The sequence below is a fragment of the Amblyomma maculatum genome, chromosome 4, assembly GCF_055883805.1.
Source record: "Amblyomma maculatum isolate TAMU_Amacu chromosome 4, ASM5588380v1, whole genome shotgun sequence".
Lineage (NCBI taxonomy): Eukaryota > Metazoa > Arthropoda > Arachnida > Ixodida > Ixodidae > Amblyomma > Amblyomma maculatum.
This window is the reverse complement of record NC_139347.1, coordinates 90,294,517-90,307,041: the sequence shown is the minus strand read 5'-3', so window position 1 is coordinate 90,307,041 and position 12,525 is coordinate 90,294,517. Positions and strand designations below refer to the sequence as shown.

Genomic DNA, 12,525 nt, shown 5'->3' with positions numbered 1-12,525 from the left:
TGCATCAAGTTTTCTCTTGTCTTCGGAATATTAATAAAGAAACGGTAAATCAGGCGACACTAATAGGCTGAGATAAAGGGCATACAAGCGCAGCAACTTTGCAAGCTAAAAAAGTAAGAGGCTGACATGACCTTCCGCATTTAAATGAAGAATCCGAAATGGCTACGATATCTGGCACAATGGTGCAGACTAGAAATCAGTGAGATGTAAGACAATGGCACCGATAAAATGGAGTACTCACGAATTGATGGCGATCAGAAAAAGGAAGTGCGGTGCCATGAGTTTGAACAGGGGATGCGATGGACTCAGGTTACGGTGCGTGCACACGGTGACGCCTTCCATCAGCAGGTGCGTGAAGCCTGCCGGATAGAGTGGGAAAGTAAAGTGGGTGAAGTACGACACACTGACACCAAGCTACGTAGGTAAAGTGTAAGAGGGGCCACAACGGCTATAGTGGAGGCAAGGGAACATTTCAAATTTTGAATAATGAGATTATGAATCTATAGTCCAAGCTGCGGGCTCTACTAATAGTGTGAAGAATATCAACGACAAATTTGTCTGAAGATAAAGACCCTTGCATTCCAGACAGACAACATCGCGTGAGTATGATCAGGACATCGAGACAAGGTCAAACGCACACGCTAAAGATTGCGCGAGACAATATTTCACTATTCCTGAACACGCCTAAGAGTTACCTATGTCTGTTTCTGTGAACAAAATGTCATTACCTTTGAATAATTTTGCATACATCGCAAGCACCAAGAATTGAAAGGTTAAAACTTTGTGAAACTGAAAAAAATTTGCCAACTCGTTGGTATCTATCAAGTGATCCATGGTGCTTACCTAAATGCGAGCACGACTGGTGATAGCTGGAGTCGGAGTTGTTGTAATACATCTTAGCGGCGATCCAGGTATATGGGGGGTCAGATGGTAGAAACACCTAGTTTTCAAGGATAGAACGAATGATTATTTGAGATGCTTGAAATAAAAAAGCCTTTTTAATACTGATCGGTGGTCTAGGTCGTATACGTACAGGGTTCTCCAGTGATTTCTGCTGCCTGAGCTGAATGGCGATGGGCATCAAGTCGTTTCTTTTGTTTAGGAAGAACAAAGCCATGGATCCCCAAAGCTGAAAAGGACATCACATTCAAAGCTGGAAGAGAGCTAACCTAGCACTCACAAATGCAGATATATATTACAGCTGTCGCATAAATATCCATACAAAATTAGTAATGTGAAGCCAAGATTGATGCGAAACTGCAGCAAGTTCCAAGCTAAGTTTGAGGTATCGTAAATTGAGAAGACAAAGCTGATATCAATGCAGAAAAATAAATGCAATAATGTCATAATCTAGAAAATAAGCAAGGCTTGAAATAAATGCAGATTTTTACAGCACGCGTTTGCCATAGAAGCTTAAAACAAGTTGCGGCCTACAAATACCCTAGCACCGATTACCGTGGATACCGTCAGTCTGCACTACAGTCGGACTTTCCCACCCCCACACCATAACCCGAACTGCTCTCATCTGGTAGGCAGCCTGAAAGCGGCGGGTAGCAAAACAGCTCCAGCAGCGGCGGGTTTGAACCCACCCTCGAAGTATCCAGGTTTAGAATATAACGTTGAAGACTTTGCGCGCGTTTCCCAATATGTACCACATGCCACTATTTTTAACTTATGAGTATGAAAATGCATGTTGTACTTGTGTACAATTCACAGGTGACATATAATTTTAGATAATATATACTTTGCTGTCCTGTATGTGCCTTTTATTATTGCATGTACTGTACTTTCGTTTTCTTCCAATTTGAGAGAAGTTTTCGCTGAGAACTGGCAATAAAACGTCCTGCGGCCCTGTCAAGCTGATGTTTAGCTGTTTTCTATGCAGTCTTAGAGCCTCATGTAGTATGATGGAAACAAAACCAAGTTGTATTTCGCTCTATCGGAATAATAACATTAGGGGCACTTTTAAGATTCGCCTTAATTGTATACAACTCAACAGCATTAACGGTTCAATTCAACGGCTTCCTCTTCACACATATTCATCATTCTTAAGGGCCACCTCCGCACCCAAAAGCATCAACCATCCCTCCCTCTCCCCCTATAATACCTTAGCCAGGTCAACGTGCCTGCGTGGCATGTAGTCGGTAGCGTTCCTGCGGGCGAAATAACGCTGACTAGAATGCTTGAGAATTGGAAACTTAATTTTTTTTTCGTTACGCAAGAACAGTTCCTTTAAAAAGTTAGTTGCTTAAGACACGCCCCTACCTTCAGCCTCAAATAACCTTTTTTTTTTAAGTTATTTTCATTCCAGTCATCCATGCGTGATGCCGCACATGGCGTGAGTCCGTGAAAAGATAGCGTCATCGCAGGGAAGACGCCGGCTTTTCCGCGATGCGGGATTCGCATACGCTGTAGCGTAATTCAGTTAAGTGCACCACAGACGAAGCAGCACTTCCACTTACCGTCTCGCCGGTCATTAGGGGGACACCTTCGACGAGAGGGATGTCTGTTATGAAGATCTTGTTGTTTTCCAGGGCTTCATCCAAGGTCATTCCTTCAAGAAAGGGCTTGACCATGTATTCTTCCACGGCAAACCTGAATGTAAAAGTTTAAGAGGATGGATCCAGCAGGTTTCTTCGACCCTTTTTTTTTAATTTAATTGCATGATTTCTGGGTTAAGCAATGAATCGTATAACCCCCCGTCGTATGTATACTTCTAGATCGTCCGAAACTTTTTCCTCGAATACCTGCGGCATCTAGGTGCACGCTTAAAGAGTCTGCGTTCTGCAAGCAGAAGAGCGTTCCGAAGGCCTTCAAACACTTTGAAATCATGTCTATGATCCAGTTTGTGGTGGTGCGCATGAAACTGTGTGTGTGTGTGTGTGTGTGTGTGTGTGTGTGTGTGTGTGTGTGTGTGTGTGTGTGTGTGTGTGTGTGTGTGTGTGTGTGTGTGTGTGTGTGTGTGTGTGTGTGTGTGTGTGTGTGTGTGTGTGTGTGTGTGTGTGCGCGCGCGTGCGTGTGCGTGTGCGTGTGTGTGTGTGTGTGTGTGTGTGTGCGTGCGCGCGTGTGTGTGTGTGTGTGTGTGTGTGTGTGCGTGTGCGTGTGCGTGTGCGCGTGCGTGTGCGTGGGCGCGTGTGCGTGCTCATTGCTCTCTAGTTGTGATGCCCTACGCCATGGTAGCGACTCAGATTTCAAATCTAAGTCGCAAACACGGTGTCGGCAACAACATGTTGCGTTCAGTGTGCGCCGCGCCCCAACATGTTCCGAAGAGGCACCAGTCATCTGCAAACTAGAACAGTGAGAACGGCGGAGAAGAGCGGTCTGGGGCTTGCTCTTTCCTGGCTTAGCGGCTCCGCGCTAATGTGGTTGTGTCAAATGGGATGAGAACTTAAAGTGAGGTTCATTCTGAATGTGAACACTGCAACCTTATAGGCCTGTGTCCTTCATTTGTAAACGCGTAATACTTTTTTGTGTGGTGCGGTTCTGTGAGCTGTGAAGTGGTATGGTACGTTGCGGTGGGGTGGGGCCGAATGCAGTGTGGTGTGATGGTGTACACTGCGGTGTGTTGTGTGTGTTGTGGTGCAGTGTAGCGGTGTGAGGCGTGGTGTGTGGCTTAGTGTTGGTTGGAGTGGCATTACCTCGACTCGACGAGAACTGTTTCCAGAATGCGTGTAGCGTAATTTATACCTCGGCCCTGACACCAATGTCTCAAAGCCTTTCGTGTTTACACCTCCTCTCGGAGACGACATAGGAGGTTGATTTTGTTATCACAAAATCCGAGAACAAAGGTACATTATTTTACTCTTACTAATAGCTATGACAGGTGAGTTTAGTCGAAGAGCCAACATTAGTGATACAGAAGACGACAGTGTAAATAAAGATAAGCAGTGTAACGAATAAAGAATGAATATTATGATGTGCGCGCTGTCATGGTAGCTCGGTGGGCAGGGTGCTCGACTCCTGATTTCTATTGGTTCAATTTCGGTAGCGGAGGCCGCGTTTCGTAAAAAACGAAACGCAAGGCGCTTATTTCTCGTGCAGTGTCAGCGCACATTAAAGAGTTCCACGTAGATGACATTGCTGTAGTTTTCGCCTACAGCTTTGTAGCCAATCTTTGGGAAGTTAAATCCTCTATACCAACACCTATACCGCAACGATGTGCGTATTATCTGACTCTAGACAGTACTGTTCAAATTGTCTTCTCCAATGCTAATTCCTGTTTTGTTTCTACCCTCTCCTTTGAAATGCATTGTGATACCCACAAAGCAATACCACTCGTAGGCTTTGATATCAAAATTGGAATTCAAAATTATATCGTGAATAAACTGATGAAAAGGGCAGTTAGTGTCTTTCTCCATTATTGGCTAAGTTCTGCTAATGTGCGCGTAAGACAAGACTAGCATCAGCACCATGCATGGTTCTCTTTATTCCTACAATTAAATAAATGCCTGAAAATTAATTTTAATTCCGCTTCTTCATTAAGCAGTGAGCTTAACAACGAAGATAGTGAAAAATTTCAGACAAAGACTTACTTTTCCGGAATGGCTTTGCAAAGAGTTATGAGATAAGGGTTGACGCCTTGCACTCGTTGCAGACCAAACCACCTATCTTCGTTCCAGTGATCCAGGCACTGCGATAGTTGAATGAGTCAATAACCAACCGAATGGCACACGTGCAGTTTTGTAACTTCACCTATTTTCTTCTCAGTAACTTCCGATCTCTCCGTACCTTTAACCTGTGGCGGAGCTTTGTCGGTCCGCCTCCGAACTTAAAATTCGTTTTGCTACCCCGTCTGGCTAAGCATGCTGCCCTATATAAGACCTGATTTAGACAAAGGTCATGAGACGCAACTCATGCCGAGCGGCGTGACTTGAGCCTCCCACGACTTATGTCGCTAGGATCTAAGTTGCAGTAATAAGGTGCGTTCCTACCCCTCCGATTGTTCAGAAAATCAGTTGCATATCTTACCCTGGGTTCTCCTAGGCTGTATTTGTACACCCGTCTCAAATCGTCCATGGATTGCCAGTGCGTCACTTTAATCTTGATCAGCTTGGTCTCAACCATCATCCTCGCTTTCATCGACAGGATGTCCCACTGAGAAACGGAAGAAGAAATGTGCTCGAGCATAGGCACTTTCAGGGAAAAGGTATAAAAAATAGTTTTTCAAGAATTATTGTGCGTTAAGAGTGAATTCAGCGGCTAAACGTAGCGAAAATGTTGAGACAGCTAAGCGACAAGCTAGGCAATACAAAAGGGTAAAAAAGCGCTAAGGACTACTGCGCTGAATTGCAATAAATAAACTCATGAATTTGATCTCTTATCATGTTATGCAGATTTTGCGAGGTACGTTACAGGCAAAACAAGGCGTTGACCTTCTGGGTAGAGTGAGACATATCTTACCTTGTATTCGTGGCTGAATTGTTCATCCTCAGGAAGGCGGTATGACTGAAAAGTGCAAAAGATGTGATAAAGGGTAAGACATCTTCAAGATAACTACATTTCTAGTTAAACTGCCGTTTTCTGGTTCTAGAATGTACGGAAATACTCATCAGTCTCATTAGTCTACCGACGGGCACACAAGTAAATAAATATCCAGATGTACTGGTGTTATTGTTTACTCGCAGAAATAAACTACAACAGCTCGCACCGACCCAAATCAAGCTGACCCAGACATTATCACCTCTCGACTAGTTTGACTGCATGACATTTTGTTCTGCTATGAAAGATATCAACAACAACAAAAAACTGATGCGCTTTACAGCGAAAGTCACAATGATCGTCTGTAAGCAGAGATTATTTCTCGGTGACAGAAAGCACTTCGGGTATGTGAAGAAAATATAATTCAGGCGAAGCACGTAGCTCCCGAGTTCTGACTAAACTTTCTTTGCTGCCTCAGTAACCGCCAAAACTCCAACGGCCGTGATGACCGGAGCTAGAGTCATTGCTAGGTATTAAAAATCCCAAGACCGAAGCGCACGCGTTGTTTCTGTCTCACCACACGCTTGAAACAACTTTCTGCGAGGCCAATTTCTCAAGCACGTTGCTCGTTCCAAGGGCACTAAACCCTTAACCAAAGTCTGCCCCGTCACCTGGTTTTCATCATCACCACCATCAGCCACACTATACCCGCTGCAGGGCAAAGGCCTCTCCCATATTCCTCGAAATAATCCGGTCCTGTGCCAGCTGCATCTACTTGACCCCTGCAAACGTCTTAACCTCATCAGCCCACCTAACTTTCTGCCGCCGCCTGCTACGCTTTCATTGCCTTGGAATCTAATTTGTTATCCTAAGCGACCATCTGTTATCCTCTCTTTGCACTATACATGCCCTGCCCATGCTCATTTATTCTTGATATCCACTAGAATGTCATTAAATGAAGTATTTCTTTGACTCGCTCAGCACTCTTCATATTTCTTAACGTTACACCTACAAATTTTACTTCAATAGCCCCTGCGTTGTCCTCAACTTAAGTAGAAACCTTTTCGTTCGCCTCCACGTTTCAGCCCCACAGGCGAGTACAGGTAAGGTGCAACTGTTGTATACTCTCCTCTTGAGCGATACCGGTAAGTAAGTAAGTATTCTTCCTCATGCCATGAGTAATTACTCCTTTATTGCACATGAGGCCGGAGAGGAACGAGAGAACACGTGCTCTATATTCCATCTCAGTAGTCTTATACAAGCCTAAAACGCTGCGTTGAGTGCACAGGTGTCATTTTTGTTATTCAAAAATGTAGTGCCAGTATAAAATGGCATACAGGCATATAGGATAGCGTGCTTCAAGAGGCGTATTCACAAACTTTATTTAAATTCGAATCTTAACGTTCGTTTGCTGCACGCACGCTATTCCCCCCCCCCCTCCCCCTCAAGCTTAAATGACTCTTCCGTGCGCTGAAATTGCGTAGTAAACGTGACGACATGCTTTGAAGTGAAACGACTCGTTGCGAAGTGAATTCGTCTTTTCTGTACGCTCACTGACCGTAAACGGCGCTTCTGTGTTTGCGTACGCTGAACTAATCGTGTGGAGTTACAAACTGCGTAAAGGCACGCAAAAAGGCATTCAGAACTTCGTAGTGCTCTTCCAGTGTTTATTACGTAGGTACAATCGTTTTAGGCACTTTCGCAACCTTATCTGAAAACGCCGCAAGCATACGACGTGCCGACGAGAGGCGGGCTGGAACATGCTTAACGCGCTCTAGTGATAGGATAGTGTTCTCTAGTTTCGGTTGTGCGGCAAGTTAGCACACTGAGTATAGCTCGAGGCCTCACCAACCGAGTATGTAACCCAGTGTGCCCATTCTCCTTCCTGCCCGCCCACGCCCCCAAAGCGAATTATAAACACACCGAATGCTGTTTTGTGGCGGACGATTTAGACGACCAAACTGACTTCTTTTTAACACCCAGCAATTTACTCCAACAATATATCCTTGATGACAGGCCTACAACTTCTTTTTCCACGTTTCGTAAAAATGTCGGAACAAACCGAACAACGTACGACGGAATACATGTATTTTGAGCTGTGGGGTGTGTTGTTAACCAGCGATAACCGGGCGGACCAGCGGCCACTCATCCAACAGGCCCGCAGGACAGCTGAGGCTAGCGACGCTCTGAAGCAAGCCTCCCCCCCCCCCCCCCCCCCAGCACACACACGCATACACCTAATAAATCCTTTTTGTATAATTAAGGTTTCCTCCTCCTTCTCCCCTTAAGTTTGGACTTCTGGTTAGAATACGTGGTTGCCCCGAGGTTGTATTTCCTTAATCTTTGCTGTCTCCTCTCCTCCGCCCCCTTCTCCCCTTGTGGCAGGCTATAGCGTATATTAGCGCAGTTACCATGGCTTTACTTGATGACGTGTTCTTTCCCCAACCTGTCCGCCTCTTGCACTTTAGAGGACATGTTTTGTCAACTTTTCTATCTCGATCTTGCGCAAGCCAAGGCACGCCATCCCAATATCCGTCTCTTGTAGCTCTTATACAGCGTACCTGCGTGGGTCCCTCGGGTATCCAGGCCTTGTAGCGGTACAGCTTACGCTTTCGCTGCAGCTCTTCTCGACGCTGGCACTGGTTGGGGTCATCGTGCGGCAGCACGCAGTCGTACAGGCTGATGAAGAAGTGCACGCTCGCAGGGAGCCACCGGTGGAAAGGGAACACGTACAGCTCTCCCGACAACTGGTCCTGCACTTCGATGCGGTCCACGAACCACGCATGGCCGAAGCCGAAACTGTCGCGCCACACCTCCACCTGCACGAATAGGGGCTCCAATGGGATGGGAAGCCACCAATGCGCGGACATAGGTAGCACCTGCTTAGCGAAGACAAAGCTCAGAAGAGTTCTGATGCAACTGTCAACGATGCATCTATGTTACCTTTATTCAATACGTAAGCGTTATTAGGCTCATGTCGCGGAAAAACGCTTAGAGAAGATATGTACAGAATGCGCCCGCATAAGGTGTCTTTCCTTCCGCAAAGGCGTTCGCCCTCTGGATTTCAGAATCTTGACCTTGTTCGAAATAGACCAGAATTGATGTCTACCCGAATTTAAGTGTTGCCAACTTTGTAGTTGTTTTCAAGTTTAGGTGGGACGCCCCTCAAAATTTTGTACCAAAATTTGGCTTCGTCCGAAATTGCCCAAAATTGGTGTCCAACGTACTTTGACTATATATGGTCAACTCAGTGGTGACATCGAATGCGACTGTCAATGTAAGACACCCACAAAATTTGCAATTCTTACTCATTCTCTTTCCTCGGAGTGCTGAGTGCGTCCTTGGGATATTTTTTTCGAAGTGTCTAAAGGTACGTCCGACGTATCCATTCGATTCTCGTAAAGATACGGCGGACGTCGATATACAGGCTCATGGCTGTATGCACGTCGAACGCGGCCACATTCCGCTTGCTACGCGTGAATGAATCTTATCCTCTATGATATCAGCTAGCCGCGACTCTCGATGAGGTGCTACGAAGAGTGCATCCGTTCTAACATAAATCGCGGTCTTCACTTAGGGTTGTGTACGGCAAGCATCGCTGTCACGCACATAGCTGCAGGCGATGCTACGTACTGAACCAGCTCCACCAGCTGGCATCGAGATACGCACATTCACGAGCAGCTTTCGCTTCGCACTAAACTATTACCTCGATCTGCCCGTAATGTAAGCGAGCTACTCCTAGCATTTACGCTGTCTTAGGTCCTGCATCGACCTCCGAAGATCTAGCGCTGGCACAACACACACCTCGCCGTGCAGAACATTCGGCAGTCCAAAGTATGTATGTGAAATGGCATTATGCTCGTTCCTCACATGCAGACCGAGGAAACAGGATGTTTCTAGCTAAATTCTTCGTTTAAATTCTACCTCAGAGCCGTGGCAGAAGACATGCAGAATCTACTAGAGGCCTGCGCAGCTACTGCGGCGAGCTGCACATCGACTCGTCGAGGCGAAGACCTACTGCACCGCACCGCAAGAGTGCACAACCGGAAAGCCGGAAGCGCGAATGATCCGAATTCCCTGTGAACAGCAATGTTCTTTGGTATTTAGGGGAAGACTAGACTAAAGTGCTTAGCCTGCATCTTTTTCTTGTCGTTGAATTTTGCGTACATGTAGTTTAAACCCGCGTATGCTCGAGGTTAGCATGACCCGACTGAACGGCCGCGCAGCTTTGAAACGATCGGGATCGATATGCATGCATCGCCGGACTTAGGTACGCGGTAGAAAATGTGCGCTGCACATTTCGTTGCAGAAGCTGACTCTTGGAATTTTTCAGAGTGTGCCATGCAAGTGATCGTTGCTACAACCACGCATCCATGTTCCAACGGCTGGCCTACCCCGAGGCGCATAAATGTTCAACCGTGGACGTATCAATGATCGAAGAGAGGACAGATTTTCACACTATTGGGCGCGAAATCGATAGCTACCAGTGCTCAGTGTTAGAGAAATTCTGCCTTGATCATGCGCAATTCAGTGTTTCAGGTGTGGTCAGTAGCTATAAGTTTGAACAGTTCGCCTGTCAAGTCAGCGGCGCCAGCGATGGACCGGCGGAGCGATTTTCCACACTACACCGCTATCTTGCTAGAAAGCCTACCTAGGTGGCGTTTGACATTCAGCTGCTTTTTGTGGGCCCCGTAATTGAAAGCAACGCCTTCAGAAACGCGTTAAATGTTCAAAAATGTATTCTCTTCAACAGTTTCACTCCAGGCTGTCAAATCAGGCGGACGTTGATAAAGCAGTTGAGCACTCCAGTCTTTAGAAATCTGTAGAATCGCCTTCAGTTTGTAAAATTATTGGAATAGGTCACCTTCCGATCGCTGGGACATAGACCCTCATGAAAGCGCTGTCACGTGAATAAGGACCACACCAGACCGAAAGCTTGTCTCATATAACATAGCTAACCAAGGTATACCTTACAGCATTGTGTTGATTTTTATGGTGCATAAGCGACTAATGCTGCCATGCACCAAGAACAAGGTTTAAGTATTTATTTTTTGTGTAATGATTAAAATGTTCTTTAGGATGTAGCTTGTTTAGGAACATTTTAGGAAATCAAAAATGCAGGAAATTTGCACGTCTCTCCTTGGATCATGCTGGGATGGAAAGGGATCTGTTGCAAAATTGTACAAAATGTTTCCTCTCATTTTCTCGACTCTGGCGCACGTGTAAGATATGGTTTATTGTTAGTTCATCTCCACACTCCTTGCATATTGGTTTGTACTCTTTCATAAGTATGAAGCTGTGTGTGAGGTGTGGGTATGTGTTTTGTGAAAATGACCTAAAATGGCCTCCATGTTGTGTTTTTGACTACTGCATGATTTCCATTCCTTAATGACAGATTTGACAAGTATAGTTTGTAGTTTATTTCAATGTTTCAAAAATCCTGCCATTTCACTCTCACTTTTCTTTGTACAAGCTTCTTGGTATCTTCATGCAGCATATTCACTCTTTGTAATTTAGCATTGCGTCAAGGTAACCTGGTTATTTCTTTTCATCACCTTTCAAGACAACTGTCCCGATTTCATAAAGTGTAGGGTTTCTGACAACAGGAACTCCTTGGAAGTCATAGAAATAAATGAGATCCACAATCATTAGCTATCTAAGGTATGCATATACATGTCCATCGCTCAGTGGAATGGTGTAAGTATGCTGTTAGAACGGGTCTTGTGGTAACAACAACCATTGTCTGAGGTGGTCCTTAAATGGGCATTGAAATGCTATGTAACTACAGGTACTGATAGAATTCTTGATCATGTTATGTGATGATGCGATCCTTGCATGCATATAGGTATACATTTCAGAATCTGCAGTGCACCACTTGACCATTTGCCACCAGTTTGTGTGAAAATGTATTTTTCATGCATGTTAACCAGTATTTAACAGATGACCCCTGTGCACAAGCCAAAAGTGCCACGAGCCCAATGTCAGGAGGCCACACGACATGGCAGGAGCTGTTAAGTCAAGCTTACAAAGTTATATTTGAAATATGTTCTGGGACGTTTAAGAAAGGTTGAGGCTTACAGAGGTCTATGCCAGGTTGTCTATCACCTAACAGAGCAGCCTACGACCGTATGCTAATCTGAGATAACAGAGACATGAATTAAGGAATTAGTAATTATGTTTGTAGCAAAGGGCATGTAAATTAACGGGAATCCAGAGTGGGATCTGCAGACAAGAACCATTAACGCTGGCACACCATACCCTTACAGGTGGAGATTAGGAGTCTCCCTAATTTTTTTTCTGCTCAAAGCTAGTCATTTCCTTCGTTCTTCCAGATGAAGAAGATGTGAAAATGATAGCATCGAAAATTCCAGAGACCATCGTTAACAAGGATGCTGATCCCAACAGCGTAAAAAGGAATTTCAGAAAAGATGGGTGACTAGTAATGCTGGCAACAGTTGAAGCTAAGTGGAAAGGCACGAAATTGAAATGCAACATATGCAGAGATATGATGCGAGACGACCAGTCTGTGGTGTGCGACATCTTTCTCCGTTAGTTTCATCAAGTGATTGGCCAAAGCAGATGGGGCTTGTGGTTTTGTGATAAGTGCAGTGTAGTAGCATAGATGCAACCTTGCCCATTAATAATTGGAGTGGAGTAAGTGCATTGTTTTGTTTTTGTAAGATGTCCATGGTTTCCATGCAAACATTATGAGAAATTTTTTCCTAGAGAATGTTTGCTGAAATATGAATATAATGTGCAATAAAACTAGTGTTTTCTTGCTATTTACTTTTCCTTGTATACATTAGTTCTGTGAAGAAAACCACAGGCTAGAAGGAAATGTAATGGCATGCATTTTGATACTTGGCCCCGTTGTGCTGGCTCAGTAGTTAGAGTGCTTGGCTGCTGAACCGAAAGATGCAGATTTGGTTCCAGCCACAGCAGGGGCATTTCAATAGAGGCGTAACAATAGGCCGTCATGCACCGTGCGGTGTCAGTGCATGTAAAAGAACCCCAGGGGGTCGAAATTATAGCGGAGCCCTCAACTATTGTGTTCCTAATAGCCGTAGTTATTTTGGGATGCTAAACCAGATATATATCACATCATAC

The 12,525-nt window shown here is 45.1% G+C and overlaps 1 protein-coding gene across 1 annotated transcript in view; it reads right to left on the bottom strand.

Moving 5' to 3' along the window:
* The window catches only part of LOC146191627 (allene oxide synthase-lipoxygenase protein-like), a 58,108-nt gene that overhangs the window by 12,229 nt on the left and 33,354 nt on the right, over positions 1 to 12,525 (bottom strand). Inside the window, exons 3-10 of the mRNA XM_084602151.1 lie at positions 7,980 to 8,237; positions 5,401 to 5,445; positions 4,969 to 5,094; positions 4,533 to 4,630; positions 2,463 to 2,595; positions 1,034 to 1,129; positions 844 to 940; positions 242 to 359 (exon numbers count right to left, since the gene is read on the bottom strand). Coding sequence (XP_084458277.1) covers positions 242 to 359; positions 844 to 940; positions 1,034 to 1,129; positions 2,463 to 2,595; positions 4,533 to 4,630; positions 4,969 to 5,094; positions 5,401 to 5,445; positions 7,980 to 8,237 — 971 coding nt within the window. The remainder of the gene's footprint in view (positions 1 to 241; positions 360 to 843; positions 941 to 1,033; positions 1,130 to 2,462; positions 2,596 to 4,532; positions 4,631 to 4,968; positions 5,095 to 5,400; positions 5,446 to 7,979; positions 8,238 to 12,525) is intronic.